The sequence below is a fragment of the Giraffa tippelskirchi genome, chromosome 3 (genome assembly GCF_054371585.1).
Source record: "Giraffa tippelskirchi isolate mGirTip1 chromosome 3, T2T-mGirTip1v1.2.pri, whole genome shotgun sequence".
Lineage (NCBI taxonomy): Eukaryota > Metazoa > Chordata > Mammalia > Artiodactyla > Giraffidae > Giraffa > Giraffa tippelskirchi.
The window spans coordinates 183,440,702-183,457,740 of record NC_137277.1 but is presented as its reverse complement, the minus strand read 5'-3'; the positions used below and the strand labels follow the sequence as shown (position 1 = coordinate 183,457,740).

General features: G+C 47.4%; 1 protein-coding gene across 2 annotated transcripts; it reads left to right on the top strand.

The window, feature by feature from the left end:
* The first annotated feature begins 547 nt into the window (after positions 1–547).
* On the top strand, positions 548–16,527 carry LOC145543797 (uncharacterized). Of its 2 annotated transcripts, XM_081586564.1 has the most exons (9): positions 548–1,225; positions 4,551–5,648; positions 7,994–8,202; positions 10,048–10,202; positions 10,874–11,119; positions 14,189–14,351; positions 14,635–14,746; positions 15,440–15,472; positions 16,152–16,527. In XM_081586564.1, the coding sequence occupies exons 1-9, from the start codon at positions 1,156–1,158 to the stop codon at positions 16,202–16,204; spliced, it is 2,139 nt and encodes a 712-aa protein (XP_081442690.1). In that variant the 5' UTR covers positions 548–1,155; the 3' UTR covers positions 16,205–16,527. The 2 variants fall into 2 exon arrangements, with proteins under 2 accessions (XP_081442690.1, XP_081442691.1); XM_081586565.1 differs by lacking the exon at positions 7,994–8,202 and having other exon boundaries at positions 551–1,225.
* Positions 16,528–17,039: the final 512 nt, after the last annotated feature.

The window sequence follows — 17,039 nt, the reverse complement described above, 5'->3', positions numbered from 1 at the left end:
TTTGACTTAATGATAGAGAGATAATTCCTGCCTTAGGGTCCTAAATGTGGGGGGTGAAAGTCTGGTCTTCAGGGTTGGGAGTGCCTCTCTGATGGAAACACCTGCTCTCTCTCTCTGTCTGAAGGTGTAAAACACTGGCCCTCATTCTGGAGAGCTCTAGTCTCATGGGGTCACCACTGACCAAGTCATGCAGGTACAGGAAACTCCATCCTGGGTCAACGGAGAATGAAATGTGTGTCCTAGCAGGCTCTCTGGAGGAGAAGAGTGTGGAAGCTTCCTGGAAGGCAGCAGGAGAAATTTGAGGGTCTGGTGAATGAAGTCTGGTAGAGAACTTGGGACCTGTGCGACCTCTTTGGGACCTTCACAGTAAGACCATTGAAAGCCCCAGCAGGTCCCTGAGCTAGGCAATGCAGTCTGATAAAGCTGTGGCAGTGGTGGACACTCTGAAGAGCTGCCCTGATGGATTCTCGTTCTTGGGCAAGTCACCAGGCCTCATTTTGCCCATCGGTGCAATCAGTCGACTTCACCTTCACTTTTCCCTTTCATGCACTGGAGAAGGAAATGGCAACCCACTCCAGTATTCTTGCCTGGAGAATCCCAGGGATGGCGGAGCCTGGTGGGCTGCCATCTATGGGGTCGCACAGAGTCGGACACGACTGAAGCGACTTAGCAGCAGCAGCAATCAGGAGAGGATAAGATTGAGTGCCAGCTCTAAAATCAAATGGCCAGAGCTCAACTCCGTGGAGTTGGGAGTCTGATGAGATTAGCCATGGGACTGAGACTCCGGTTCCCTGCTGTTGTGTGAGAGAAAGGCTGGAAGGCCCAGAGTTCTGCCCGGCTGTTCAGCATACACTGACAATTAGGGGCCTTGGGGACAGTCACCAGTTGGAATGGGAATACCCAGAGGCCCACTGATTGCAGCTGATGGGAAACTCCACCCTTCATTCCCTCCCATCGGCATGGCTTCCAGCCCTGATAAGTCCCCTGGGGCCTGCTGGGAAGGAGTCTGGACCACCAGGGCAGGAGTGGGACACTCAGCAGGCAGGTAGGAGGTGACACCAGCGCCAGCAGTTCCTCACTGTCTTGGGTGCTGTCTGTGCCTCAGTTTGGACTAGGACTCCTTGCCAGTGACCTCCGGGACTATCGACCAGCAGAATGATGGGCGGACAGTGGCTTTTGGTGCTGCTGCTGTTATTAATTGGGGACAGAGCCCTCCATTTTCCTGGTGAGTATCCACACACACCCTTTCCATCCATCTTTCTCTGGGGGCTCTCACAGCCCGTCTTCTGGCTCACCAGGGAGGGGAAGCAGGTGGTGGAAGATGGGTTAGTGTCTGTCCCTAGGAAGACCTTATGTGAGCATAGCCATCTCCAATGCACTCTTAAATGATCTGAAGGCCTAGGGCACCCGTGAGCTTGCGGGGCAGGGCAGGAACATGATGGGATGACCTCCAAAGAGCTTCTGGCTTTGCCTGTCCATCCTCATTCAAGATGCTATCCTCATCTACTTCCACTTTGTCTGTCATCTCAGCCGTCTCCCCTTTTCTGTCTGTCCTTTCCATCTGCGTTGGCCCAGTAGCTAGGAGCTTCAGTAGGCTAGTTCCCTCTCAGTCTGGTCTAGAACTGAGGGACCCCTGCAGGGGTTTGGACCCCTGCTGCCCTCCCATGCCCTACTCCCACTGCCACCCGCAGTGTCTCACTGAGGCCAGCGGAGGAGTGCAGCCCTGGCTCCTGAGTTCATGGGACAGTACGGGGGAAGATTCTGGGAGCTTTCAGGAAACCGCATGTGTCATCAATCCCCTGAGTCACAACTTTTTCCAAGACCAGGTGTTTCCTTGGCAAAATAACACCGAGGAAACATATACCAGTTTCGGTGAGAGGCACAGAAGGGGAAATCATTACCCACAGCAGGTTCTGCTTATTGAGCACCTACTGTATGCTCAGCACCATGCCAAGTGCTTCCTATGCATTGTCTCATTTAATCTTTATGAGCACCCCTGAAGTAAGCACTGTTATCACTGCTGTTTTACAGTTGAGGAAACTGAGACTCGGAGACATGAAGTGGTTTGTCCGCTCATCACAGCACTAGGAGTCTGTCCCAGGTCTGACTTTGGAGTCCAGGCCAGGTTCCATTGCTTCTCAAAGGACCTGCTGTGGGCAGGAGGCCTCCATATCATATACATGTGAATTCTTAGCAAACCTCTAATTGCAACACACTTCCAATCAAAATCACAATGGGGTTTTTTGCAAAAGCTGATACGCAGATTCCAGTACACATGAGGGAGAACAAAAGGCCAACAGTAGCCAAGGTAACTTTGAAGAGCAAGATGGGAGACTCGCTCTACCTGATACTGAGACTTACATTAAAGTAACTAAGATAATGTGGTGTCGCACCAATAGACAAGTGAATCAAGGGAATGAAAGAGCAGGGAAATCAGTCTTGATGCATAACAACAGGTAGCCTGACAAACCAGTGGGGAAAGGACAGACTTCCAAAAGGGGGCAGAGACAACTGGTTAACCACATGGAAAAAAACATAAAATCAGAGCCAGTGGAAACATCTGTCCCTGAAAATAAAAACTGGAGACCCCTGTAGCAGGATCTCTTCATTTCAGCCTGGAATTTTTTTGCAAACAGATCTATGGATCACTGGGGTTTAGAGAGGTGTTATGATACTGAGTCCAAGTCCCTCACTGTGCTAAGTGGGATGTGCAAGGACTGAGTGAAGTGTGGTCTTTCCCAATATTACACAGCAAGTCAGTAACAGAGCCAGGTCCAGAGCCTAGCTTTCCTTTTCGTGCATGCTGACCAGCACTCCTGTCCTTTTGTGACCCCGTAGCTCTCTTTAGGGGTAGAAGAAAGTGAGGGTTGGAAGAAGCAGATGCCAGATGTGGGTGGAGTTGGGGAGAAGGTTCAGTGCCTCTTCAGAGCTAATTGTGGGAAGGACAAGCCCATCACCTGGGCTGCGCCACCTCCGCTTTTCTGAATTAGTCCCTTGACAACTGCCAAGGTTACGATGACAGGGCATCAGGTGATGGATCTGTTTCAGCCCATTGCCCAGGAGAGAAAGGAAGGCTTCCAAGGGATACAGCTTAGTGTAACTGATTTGGGCCTTTTTCTCTAGAGAGGGTAGTTGGCTCAGCCATGAGAATAAAGCTGTGTTTTTGTGAAGCAGTGCACCGTGGTAGGGAGGACACTGGGCTCTAGAGTCTGATGGATCTGGTTTCAGATCCAGTGCCACCACTTCCTGGCTGTATGACCTTGCACAGATGCCTTCCTCTGGCTGAGCCTCAGTTTCTTCATCTGGTAAATAGAAATAATAGTCCTTACCTCAGGGTGGATGTAAGGATTCAGTGCGCCAAGGCTTGCACATTGGAACAGCACCTCACTCAGACAAGGTGAAAACTGAAGGTTGTCAAAACTATCCTTGACTGCTATTGCAGTAAATGAAGCACTTGGCTTTCAATTAGGGGTCAGGTTGTAACAAAAAAAAAAAAGTGTATCTTTAAATATTAGAATAATATTCACTGCAGTATGAAAATCACATCAAAAAAGGCATTGAGAAATCAAAGATCGTGCTCACATATATGATGTAAGTAAAAATTTGTGAGAAGCCACTTTAATAATAAACAGGTGATGAACGTAATAAAAAGAAATCAAAGATCAAGTGTGATAATAGATTTCCATCTTTTGCTGACTCGTCTCTGGAATAGTCTTTAAGTATAATGAGACATAGTTGCCAGAATTAGTTAAATTAGCTCTCCCTGGCATGCATCAGCTGAGATCTATTAGCACAGTTGTTGTTCAGTCACTAAGTTGTGGCCGACTCTTTGCGACCCCAAGGACTGCAGCATGCCAGGCTTCCCAGTCCTTCACTATCTCCCAGAGTTTGCTCAAATTCATGTCCATTGAGTCAGTGATGCCATCCAACCATCTCACTCTCTGTCATGCCCTTCTCCTCTTGCCCTCAATCTTTCCAAGCATCAGGATCTTTTCCAATGAACTGGCTCTTCGCATCAGGTGGCCAAAATATTGGAGCTTCAGCTTCAGCATCCATCCTTCCAATGAATATTCAGAGTTGCTTTTCTTTAGGATTGACTGATTCGATCTCCTTGCTGTCCAAGGGACTCTCAAGAGTCCTCTCCAGCACCACAATGTGAAAGCATCAATTCTTTGGCGCTCTGCCTTCTTTATGGTCCAACTTACACATCCATACATGACCACTAGAAAAACCATAGCTTTGACAATACAGACCTTTGTCGGCAAAGTGATGTCTCTGCTTTTCAATATGCTGTCTAGGTTTGTCATAGTTTTTCTTCCAAGGAGCAAGTGTCTTTTAATTCTGTGGCTGCAGTCACCATCCACGGTGATTTTGGAGCCCAAGAAAATAAAATTAGCACAGAGCTGGCACATAAATGGTGCAAGCCAGTAATAATATAGTTGGTGTTGATATTACTTTATTGAATCTTGCAATAAAGATATTTGGTAAAGGGAGAACATCTGGATTGGTAGAGGGAACAGGTATATTGTTTCTTTTTGTTTGTTTTATAGGCATTATGACAACCCAGGGGTCAACTACAACATCCTCCATGAATGACTCTGCAGCTTTGGGAACTACAGAGTATTCCTCCACAACTTCAGCCCCATCCAACAGTGTGGGAGATGATGGCCCTGCAGTCTCATCTAATGCCTCACCAATAGTCGGGAGGACAACAATGTCCGAGTCCCAGCAACATACAATACCAGTTGCTTTTCTAACTTCATCACCAACTGGCAGCTCTGCTGGGTACACTGAGCAGACAAGCCCAACACATGAGACTCAGGAGGAGAAATTAAATACAGTTATTACCACAACCTCTGAGGGTACAACACTGCCAAATTCCATGATGACTTCCACACTGAAGGCCCAGGGAGGGACATCCAGAAGCACAGCCTCATCCAGCATGGCTGCAACAGCAAACCCCTCGAAACGGAACCAGAGTGCTCCAGCTGCAGCCCCATTCACATCAAGCTCTGCAGCCAATGGACTGGAGTCATCAGTGGCAACTGACTCTTCAAAATTAGCCACGATCACAATTCCAGTGGCTCTAAACACATCAGGCATTGACGTTACGTCATCAGGGTCCATAACAACCACTGTCTCTGAGATGTCATTTACAACATCCCAAGCAACATTGGACAAAACCACTGATGCGATAGAATCTTTACCTGTGACCACCAGTGCCATTACTCATACCTTTTCACTAAGCATGACCACCCTGGAGACAACTGTTCCTGGAACAAACATGCCTGGGACTCAGGAAGGGGTAACTACAGCTGCACCCTCCACCCCAACGACATCCTCCATGATAAGCACGGATTCCGAAAGACATCACAACACCATCATGCAAACACCTTCCCCTCTGATGGAATCAGCCCCCAGTGCTGGTACTGCCATGACCCTGTCACCTGAGACAACAGCTGCTTATTCAACAACCCTTCCTCCCATCTCCCCAGGGACAACAAAATCCTCTGCCAGGACTGGAGTCATTCAAGTGTCCCCCAAACACACCAGGAACAGTAGTCCTGGAGCAGAAATCTGTGCTTTGGATGAGTACCTAGCTGACAGTGGAGGTTGTATGTGCAATAACAGCTACTATGCCCACTCAGGTAAGTCTGAGGAACTCCCAACAGTGCAGCTAAGAACTCTCCACAACTCTGTGAAGGCCCAGATGAACTAAGTCCAAAGGGTATGGGAGAGCTAGTGAGGTTTGGTCAGACACTGACAGCTAAAGAGTCTACCTGGGCAGAGGTGATTTCTAGTGAGAGCAAAGGTAGCTAGGCATATGAATTTGTCTTAGTTGGCGCTGCTATAACAAAATACCATGATTAGGTTGGCTTATGAACAACAGAAACTTATCCTTACATTTCTGTGCCTGAAAGTCCAAAATGAAGGCACAGGTAGCTTTGGTATTGGGTGAGGACCCACACCCTGGTTCAGACAGCTGTCCTCTTACTGTGTCCTCACAGGATGGAAGGGGCAAGGGAGTTCTCTGGGTTCCCTTTTAAAAGGGCACCAATCCCGTTCATGAGGGCTTTCCCCTCGTGACCTAAGTGAAGCGAAATTCATTCAGTCATGTCTGACTCTTTGCGACCCCATGGACTTTACAGTCCATGGAATTCTCCAGGCCAGAATACTGGAGTGGGTTGCCATTCCCTTCTCGTGACCTAATCACCTCCCAAAGGACTCACCTCCTAATAATGTCACATTGGATACTAAGAATTAATATATGGATTGGGGGGGGGGTGCAAACATATGGTCTACAGCAGAGGTAGAATGGGCAATTCATCAACCTCCAGTCCCCAGGATTCCAACTACTGATCTGAGATTAAGTCTTCCTGGGGGGAGTAGATGATGAGCTACCAAAGATAAAACCCCAGGAGAGGCCTGGAGGGCTAAGCAGGGAAATGGGCAAAAATCTTGTTGAGGCAAGACAAGTGTAGCAGATGTTATAGAAAGGTGGGGGTCACAGGATCTCCCTGTGTGAGTAGCAATGCAACTACCTCCCAGGCTAAGCTTCTGGCAGAGCTGGGTCCTGGGAACCAAACATATGCCCCTTACAGTGGAAATAAATCTAACCCCCCCAATACTTCAATTTAATAAAACTTTGATTTTTCTAAAAAAGACTACTCTGCTTTTTTTTTTTTTTTTTGCCATGCCATGCGGCATGTGGGATCTTAATTCCCTAACCAGGGATCCAACCCACACTCCCTGCAGTGGAAGCACAAGAGTCTTCACCACTAGACCACCAGGGAACTTCCAAAGCACCAGCTCTTATAGTGCAGCCCATGCTTCTGACCAAACATACCTGCTAAAATAGAATCAAGGAGCTTTTTTTTTTTTTTAAAAAAAAGGAAACAAAACCAAAATCTTTGAATTCAAAGTAATGAAGCAAGTCCAGAAATGTTTCATGTTTCCATGATATTTTACTTGTTAATGACTAACTATAAGTGGTTCATCCCAAATTCAACAGCAAGTGTGGAAAGCGCAGACACAGAAAGAACCGAAGGGTTAAATATTAGCTTCTCCTTCGTCACCCAAAACATGGTGCCTGACATGTATCATGGCACCATGTGGTGCCAGGGGCAGAAAAATCCATGCTAATCAACTTAACTATAATTAAGTAATGAATTCAAAAAACTGAAAACATGGAACAAAGCAAAATTTGTTGCCTTGTGAAGCTAAGACATCCTGGAAAGGAGGTGAAGATGCATTCCTCTCTGTCCTGACTCTCAACGGTTCTCTCCCCCTCCCCTCCCTCAGCTGTCTCTTCAGGAGTTGAGGCTTTTACAAGACAGAAAGAGCCATTGAGTTCAGACAGTTTAGGTCCCTCAAAAACCCCAAGGTCCAGGTTACCTGTTGGAATAAGAAGGAAATCAAAGAACAAAGCGAATTATTATCTCCTCAAATAATCTTGCCAGGCAAGTAACAGAAGCCAATGGGGTTGGAGAAGGGGAAACAGGAGAATTTATTACAAGGATGTCTCATGGAGCCCAAGGGGAGGCTCCAGCCAGGGTCCCCAGGGACCTGGAACTATGGATGTGGTGGCAACCAGCGAGTCACCCCTCTCTTCTCTCTCAGTCTTGCCTCATCCCCTTCGGTACCCGCAACTGCTTTGTTCCGCTCTTGAAACACTGGCTGTTCCTGCATCTCAGCCCACAAAGCAGGAGAGGGCTGCCTCACAACTCTCAAGCTTTATACTGCCTCCTTTCAGGCTCAGTTCCTGGGAAACAGATTCTGAGTGGATCACCTAAGGCCAGGGATTAGGGTCCCCAGTGCAAATCATGGCAGAGGGGTCTCTCCTCTCATGAGGGAGAGTCTTTAAGGGAGTGGCTATGGGTTGGGCTTGTATCCCCACAGTGTTCCCTCCACCCAGATTAGAACTAGTACCCCTGCCCCTGGCATCACCTCAGGAGCCTCAGGAAGCTCCGTCCTGGCTCTTGTCCCCCTACAGAACTATCTGGGGCATTGGTGGCTCTGCGCTGCCAGCCACAGAAAATTGAGGTGGTCCTGAGCAGCTGCTTCCTGAAGACTCACCACTGGATCCTGAGTTCAGAAGGTGCCTTTTCAAGATGCTCCAGTGTCAGCAAGTCAGAGGAGGGTCGCAGAGCCCAGGTCTTCATCGTGGAGAAGAAGGAAGGTCCTTGTGGACTCCACCTCTCTGTGAGCAATCTGGAAGGAGCCCTCTGATAGGAAGTTGGGCTGTATGTGGGCTTCGGGGGAGGGACTGGGGAATGCATGACTGGGTACCAGTTGTGACTTTATTTCCATCTAAATGAAGGATAATTCTCTGAAATGAAGAAGTCAAGTCTTAGCAATCAGACTAGTCTTTTGGGGGAGGAGACCATGTTGTCTCTCATCAGATTAGGAATGCCCGTATAAATGGTGCCATGTTTGATGGATTGGAAAATTGATTTCCAAACTTGTCAGCCAGAGAATCCTTTAAAATAATAGCTACCACAACCATAACCAGTATTTATTAACGTCTTACTGTGTGCCGGTCTTCCCTGGTAGCTCAGATATTAAAGAATCTTCCTGTTATGCAGGAGGCCCAGGTTCAATCCCCAGGTCAGGAAGGTCCCCTGGAGGAGGAAATGGCAACCCACTCTAGTATTCATGCCGGGAGAATGGCTACAGTCCATGGGGTCACAAAGAGTCAGACACAACTGATTGACCCACACATACTGTCTACCATGTGCTGTGGGTCAGAATTTTTTTTATATGCAATGTCTCACTAAATCTTCACAGTAATCCTGTGAAGTTTCCATTTTACAGATGAGCAATCTAAGGCTCAGAGAAGCTGAGGGATTATCCCAAGTCACACAGTGAGTAATTAACCGAGCTGGCTTGTGCTCCTAACTGCTCACTGTGCTGTTACTTTCTTTCCTGGAAAGGGCTCTTATGAAAAGCCAAACATAAAAAGAAATATATAAAAATAGAGCAGCTCTGACTGAATGTAGCAGGAGGAAGAGTGCCCTGATGGGTCAGCTTCCCCCTAACACATAGGTAGACCTTAATGCCCCTTCAAAGAGGCTCTGGAGCTTTCCGGGCTCAGTTTGAAAACCAGAGTTTGTTCTAATGGTGGGGTAAGGTGGGTGATGTAGTTCCTCCAGTATCTAGTTCTGCCACCCACAGATGGGTTCTCGTTCTCTTGCCTAAGTCATAGCACAGAGTTGACAGTTTCAACATGTAATAGATAAGTCCATGGCTTTGCCCCTAGAATTCTCCATGTTCTTTTTAAAATAAACTGCTTGATTTATAGCAATAAAACAAATAATTTTGATTTGTTTTTAAGAAATCCTGTAGAAAACAATGAAATAACAAAAAAAATCCGAATCTTGGGATAAGGACCAGGCATCAGCAATTTTAACAAGTCCCACAGTGATTCTTTTATTTTTTTCCAGGAGATTCTAAAATGCATGTTGAAATTTGAGAACCACTGGCATAGGTTAAGAACATGGGCTTTGGGATCAGTGAGATGTTGAATTCTGGCTTTGTTATTTGCTTTGGGCAAATCTTTTGACTTTCTAACCCTCAGTTTACTCTTTTGGGAATTCCCTGTAAGTCTAGTGGTTAGAGCTCTGTGCTTTCACTGCCAAGGGCCTGGGTTCAATCCCTGGTTGGGGAACTAAGATCCTGCAGGTGCACTGTGCAGCCAAATAAATAAGCCTCAGTTTACCCTTCTGTAAAATGGGACTAATAATGGACCCCCCCCCCCCCCACAGAGTTGCATTCAGACCACAGTGCCTGGAATACAACCCATGCTCAGTAAACTTTAGCCATTACTCTTTTTTCCCCCCCTATATTTTGGCTCCGGGATCTTCTACCAGGGATCAAACCTGCGTCCCCTGCAGGGGAAGTGCAGCGTCTTAACCAATGGACTGCCAGAGAGGTCCAGGCTTTGGCCATTCCTCTTATTTAAATAAACAACTTGCAACAAATGATGATGGAAGACAGAGATTCCCCAGGAGATCTGAGGGTAATGGCTGCCTCCCTGTTTTTTTCCAGATCAACAAGAGCCATGCCCTTTATTCTCTGGAGGTGGAGCTTCTGAAATCTCACCCTGATGCTGCCAATAAAACTGATGTCGTGAGGCTCAGCCTCAGCTGCACATATGCTCTGGTGGTGAATGTCACTCACCCCAAGCCAGTAGTCTCTTTCACGTGAGTTCCTTTTCATCAGCTGCCTCTCTGGCTGGGCCCTGCAGAGGCCCACTGCTACCTATAATCGACGCAAAAGGAGTCAACACCCTCGAATGTTGGTCCCCCCACCATGCCCACCCAGCAATCATAGGTACCTCTTAGACTGAAATTCAAAGTATTAGTGGAAGAAAAAGGTGCTTTTATGAAGTAATACATTATGGGTTGTTTATGTAAATTACCTTGAGGTAGGATGGCTCAGAAGTCTTCAAGGGCCCTGGGGTCTGAGGATCTCTGATGTGGCCCCTAACTTTTTAGGAGGTCCAGGAGGAAAGTTAGCAACGTTGCCCCTCCGCTCCCTTCCTGTGGTCTTCCCTGGCGGCTCAGACAATAAAGAATCTGCCTGCAATGCGGGAGACCCGGGTTTGATCCCTGGATCGGGAAGATCCCCTGGAGAAGGGCATGACTACCCACACCAATATTCTTGCCTGGAGAATTCCATGGAGATTGGAGCCTGACAGGCTACAGTGTATGGGGTCAACAAAGAGCTGGAATAATTAAGCGACTAACACTTCCCTTTCCCTAGTTCTCTGTGGCTACCAGCGCTCAGTGAACTAGGGTACAAAGCAGAGGGTGAGTGATACCCCTTGCCCCTAGGGTTTTGTGATGAGGGTCTTATTGCCATCCCTCTCCAGATATATCACCATCCATATTTCGGGCACTGGGGACACCATCGTCATCCTGGGCATCTACACAGACCCTCAGTGCTCATCTCCACTTGAGAACAGACCAGCTCCCCTTCACAAGCCTCTCTACGTAGTCCTCAGAGCAGCAAGCAGTGATCCGAATAGATTTGCCCTGGTGGTCAACGAGGTCTTCGCCAGCACCAACATTTCCAGGACCGGTGCTGTTAAGGCCACCCACTACTTTGTGAAGGAAAGGTAAGTACCTGTGGGGCCCTGCTAACCTCCTTTCACTGCTACTCTAGCTCTTGGACTGTAGCTGGGCTGGGTGGTCTTATACCCATGAGCACAGGTCCTGTCACCCTCCTCTGTATTGCTGGTACATAAACAGGAGGAGAAAGTAAGTGCTGGGTGAATGTTTGTTGAAAAAAAATGCAAAGATTATTACCATTTCCATGTTTCAGTTGAGTAAATTAAGGCAAGCGGAGATGAAGGCCTATATAAGATTACAGCCAATTAATGTCACTCATTCCTTGTCTTCTTTCCTCAAACAATTACTGAGGGTTTACAGTGATAAAAGTGAAGAACAAAAACAAAACTAACATTCCAGGGTACGATACACTACATAATATACTTGACTTTTGAACAGACACTGTTCAAATCACTTCGCATATATTAATTCACATAAAGCTCACAACACACTGTATTATATTTTCATTCCCATTTTATAGATGGAGAAACTTAGGCTCAGTTCACACAACTCGTAAGTGGTAGACCTTGCTAAGTGGTGGTTCAAGTCCTTACCCTCAACAGCTCACGGTCAAGGGAAGGAGCCATGTCTCCTGCCTCCTGGTTTTATTTTATTCTTATTAACAAGTCTTCACAGAGCACAGTGAATCATTCATCGCCTCATTTATTCCTGAAAAACCCTGTGAAGTATTATTTCCCCCACTTTGAAAGTGAGAGGATTGGAGGATTCGGAGTTTAATGACTAGACCAAGGACATAATGCTGATCTACCCATTCTTTCAGAGTCCTGGTTCTGAAACACCACCAACTCCATTCTACCATGCAATTCTTCCTTTGTCAGGAGGAAAGAGAAGGTGAAAGTGAATCATGTCTGACTTTTTGTTACCCCATGGACTGTAGCCCGCCAGACTCCTCTGTCCATGGGATTCTCCAGGCAAGAATGCTGGAGTGGGTCGCCATGCTCTTCTCCAGGGGACCTTCCCCACCCAGGGATGGAACCCGGGTCTCCTGCATTGCAGGCATATTCTTTACCATCTGAGCCACCAGGGAAGCTCCTTTGTTAGGAGAAAAGAGAACCTAGCGATTAAGGGTATGGGTGGCACTGCATCCAGATTGCTACCTGAAGAAACTTGGACAACCTACTCAGCTTTTCTGAGCTTCAGTTTCCTCATCTTTAAAAGAAAAAAAGGACAGAATTCCCAGTCCAATGGTTAGGACTCAGCGCTTTCACTGCCGTGGTGCTAGGTTCAATCCCAGCCACTGAGATCCCACAAGCCACATGACATAACCAGAGATAAAAGAAGTAGAAGAAAAGGCCCATCAAGGGGGGAAACTAGAATGGGTTTATTGATAGTAAGCTTGAGTCTTAGAATAAAGAAAGTGAAGTTGTTTAGTCATGTCCGACTCTTTGTGACCCCATGGACTATAGCCCACCAGGCTCCTCCATCCATGGAATTTTCCAGGCAAGAGTACTGGAATGGGTTGCCATTTCCTTCTCGAGGGGGTCTTCCCAACCCAGGGTTTGAACCTGGGTCTCCCACATTGCAGGCAGACGCTTTACCATCTGAGCCACCAGGGATAAAGACCCAAGGGTAAAAAACACTGGGCTTCACAGGTGCTGCTAGTGGTAAAGAACCTGCCTGCCAATGCAGGAGACACAAGAGATGTGGGTTTGATCCCTGGGTCGGGAAGATCCCCTGGAGGCAGGCATGGCAACTCACTTCAGTACTCCTGCCCAGGAAATCCCATGGTCAGAGGAGCCTGGCGGGCTACAGTCCATAGTGTCACAAAGAGTCAGACATGACTGAAGCAACTGAGCAAGCAAGCAAGCTTGAGTCCTGGAATAAAGACCCCAGGGTATAAGAAGATTTCATGGGCTTCAGAAAGTACAAGGGAGAGAGTTCATAGAGGTGATTCCCTAATGCCCATAGGAGGTAGCATCTGTGGGGAAGGTAATTTAGTGGAAAGATAATTTGCTGTCCCTTAGGCTTTTACATTGGCTGTTTTCTCTTCCTGGAATCCTCAGTGTCCTGATACCTATATGGAAAATTCCCATCCCCTTAGCCTTTACTTAGAGGACACCATTTCAATGAAGCCTACCCAACCCCTGCTATTTAAAATTGCAACTACTCTCCACTCATCCAGTCTAGATCCATCCATATTTCTTTCTATCTACTTATCAGCTCCTATTATATACTCTGTCACATGAGCTCATTTACTTTTTTTTTTATTAAGTTATTTGTTGTATGTCTCCTCTTACCCACAGGAGAATGGGAGGTTTGGTCTGTTTCATTCACTCAGTTCCCTGAGTGAACTTTCTCCCTAGCACCAAGAAGAGAACCTATGCACAGTAAGACTTTCTGCCCACAGACTCTGCATGGACTCTATCCCAATGTTATCAGTTATAGTGAAGGGGTTACATTTAGGTTATTGTCACCTCAAAAAAGTCACCATGACAACACCATGAACAGTTCAGGCCACTACCTCCGAATCCCTTAGCTCATAATTTTTTGTGTCTATCAGAGTTTGCCACCAGCAGCTGAGGTTTCCTTTTTTTAATGTGCAGCAGCTAATAAATGATCACTGATAAACTATGTCCAGTGAAGAAGCGCCCTTTACTGAGGGACTTAGAAAAACAACATAAAAATAAAAGGTCGTCTTGCCTTAAGTTACTACCACCACATCATCAAAATAATAATAGAAGTAAGAGAGGAAGGAGAAGAAAGGAAAAGACAGAGGGAGAGAAAAGACGTTTAAAAAAAAAAAGGAAGGAGGAAAAGAGAAAGAAAGAAAAAGGGGAGAGAGGAAGGGAAAGAGGGAAGGAGAGAAATGAAGGGAGGGAGAGGGAGACAAGGAGGGAGGGAAGTAAGGGAGGGAGAGAAAGAAAGAAGTTAAGAAAGAAAGAGGAGGGGGCAAAATATTGTCTTCCTCCGACGACTGATGTGAGAATACAATGAAATAATGCACGTGAATTTTCATCATGAGATCCAGCATGTACACCCACGCTGGACAAGCCAAAAAGGGGAAATCAGTGTTTGCCTGGGCTCCTAACCATGGGGGACGCTGCCTCTCCCAACAGCTGCCGAGTCAGCAAGTGGCTGCTGGAGGGCCCGCAGGCCAACGGGGCCTCCCTGGAGGTGAAACTGGCCTTCAACCTGTTCCGCCTCTTGCCCGGCGATGCGCTCTACCTGCACAGCCGAGTGACCCTGTGTGACAAGCAGGCGGGACGCCCGTGTCCACCGGTGAGGGGGCAGCGCTAGGCGCTCCATGGGCCACAGCTGCGGGCGGCTAGCGGGGGAGCTGGGCTCCCGGCAATTCCTTCATCCCGAGGGTGGGACTGAGGAGGGGCCTGGAGGATGGTGGTGCTGGCGCCTGGCCTAGCCTGCCTGGGGCGAGGGGTCTGTAGATTGACCTAAAGGGCAGGATTTTGGTGAATTCACTGGGGCAACCTGGGCATCTCAGGCAAAGGCCCGACCAGGCGAGGGCGGAGAGAGACTTTGCTACTCTTCTGCTTTGTCCCCACAGACCTGTAGAAAGAACAGTCCACCTGGGAGGAATCGAGCCTGGGAGATCTCAACCCCGGAGGGCCGGGAGAGTGGCACTGGCTGGCTGGTGTTCGGGCCCATTCGATTAAGTGGTAACTGGATCATTCAGGGGCCTTCTTGGCTCCTCTTCCAGATTTCTCCACTGACCTGTTCTGAGATGCCAACCCTTTAACCTCTTCCCACCATACTCTTCCCTCAATTCGAGTCCGTGTCCTCCTCCTCGACTCCTTTGCTCTGGAGAGGTCTCCTCTCTCACCCCATCCTGGTTCCTTTTCTCACTCATTACACTTTTCTCCTCCCATTCTCATCTTTCCTGCCCACCCCAGACTCATTTTCACCCAGTCTGTTTGTCCCTTGTGCCAGTCTGCTTTTGTAAACCCTCCTGCTAGTCTGAAACCATCTCTCCTTTTTCTCTGGTGACAACCTTCCAAAGCTCTGACCCTCACAGGAAAGCCTATCTTCTCAGTAAGTCCATTCTTCAGAGGCAGAAGGTTCATCATCACAACCTTCTTAGCCCATACTTCGAGAAATGGTCCTTTTGCTTAATCAAAGAATGCATGCTGCTGCTGCTGCTAAGTCGCTTCAGTTGTGTCCGACTCTGTGCGACCCCATAGACAGCAGCCCACCAGGCTCCTCTGTCCCTGGGACTCTCCAGGCAAGAATACTGGAGTGGGTTTCCATTTCCTTCTCCACAAAGAATGTATAAATGACACTAAATAATCCCCAGAGTGGAGTATTTAAGCCTAAAAAGTTTACGCCTAATCTTTCTTCCTTTGCGGTTTCAGAGTCCAGTGCCTCCAGCAGCAGGAGTCTGGCAGGTTGGTACCCAGGAATTGCTGTGACAAAGTTCTGATGGCTGCACCAGGGTCTGGGGGTGCACACTGGCTGGTCTTGGGTCTTATCTCTGCTCAATAGTATGTGACCTGGGAGAAGTTATTTACCCTAACTCTCAGCTTTCTCAGCTATACATGGCAGAGTTGTCATTTTTGGGACTGTTTGTAGTCATAATGTTTTATCCCTTATCAGAACCAGAGGCTATCCAGAAATGATTTAGAGTAGGGGTTGAAATGTCAAGATACAAGGCCCAGAAAGTAATAACAAGTGAGGGGGTTGAGTGGAGTCCACACTGAATGGAGAGTTCATCTCTGTGTCTCCATCCATCTCACCCCCAGTCCAACAGAGGAACTGCCACACAGTTGTTGTTCAGTCACTAAGTCGTGTCCAGCTCTTTGTAACCCCATGAACTGCAGCATGCCAGGCTTTCCTGTCTTTCCCTGTTTCCTGGGGTTTGCTCAACTCATGTCCATTGAGTCAGTGATGCTATCCAACTGTCTGAGTACTCAGGGCCACACAGTAAGCCCCAGGAAAGCTTTGTTGAAAGAAGGCATGAATGACTTACTAAATAATCTCCAGAGTGGAGTGTTTAAGCCTAAAATGTTTCCCAGGCTCACAAAGCCACCTAATTCTGCTTTAAAATCATTTCTTTCTTTCCTGCAGGATCCTGGATGGCCATCTTTCTTCTCACGGTGATAAGCTGGATGCTAGGATAAAATCCTATCCAGATACTCCCCCGAAACTCTAGTCCTTAGCCTTTAGTTTAGTGGCCAGAGGCAAGGGTAGGGTGGCGAAAGATATAGGGAAAGGCAACTAGTCTGTCCTCTCGTTAGGGACCAAACAGGTTGGGGGTGAAGATGGAATCCATGTGTGACTTATTAAACTGTCTAGTAAGGATTGTGACCATTGAGCCTTGGGCAATGCTTCCTCATTTCACCTTCCCTTCCCATCTCTGGAACTCTTCCAAGGGTAGGTTTGTACTGCTCACTATGGTAAAGTGTGAGCAAAGGTTATGGCCAATAAACAGCAGAGAACTTTCCTACTTTATCTGACTCCTTTTTTGTTATCAGACCACAAAGCTTCGAGGCTGTATGAGGAATGGTATATGTGTTTGTGTATGTGTGTGTGTACATAGATGTGAGAAGTAACTTTATTCTCAATGGGTCTCGGTTCCTCCATTTGTAAGATGAAAGAATTTGACCAGATGATCTTTGCTTCAACATGGGGACTCCATGACTCTCTTTCTAGGTAAGTTGCTGGGCCATGGCCAACTGGTTCCAAGTCTCTTTTCTTCTGCAGAATGGGCAAGATCTATTCAATTTCAGAATTAGGATTTAATGTGTCAAAATAGGGCTTCCCTGGTAGCTCAACTGGTAAAGAATCTGCCTGCGATGCAGGAGACCCCGGTTTGATTCCCGGGTCAGGAAGATCGCCTGGAGAAGGGATAGGCTACCCACTCCAGTATTCATGGGCTTCCCTGGTGGCTCAGATAGTAAAGAATCTGCCTGCAATGTGAGAGACCTGGGTTGGAATGATTCCCCTGGAGGAGGG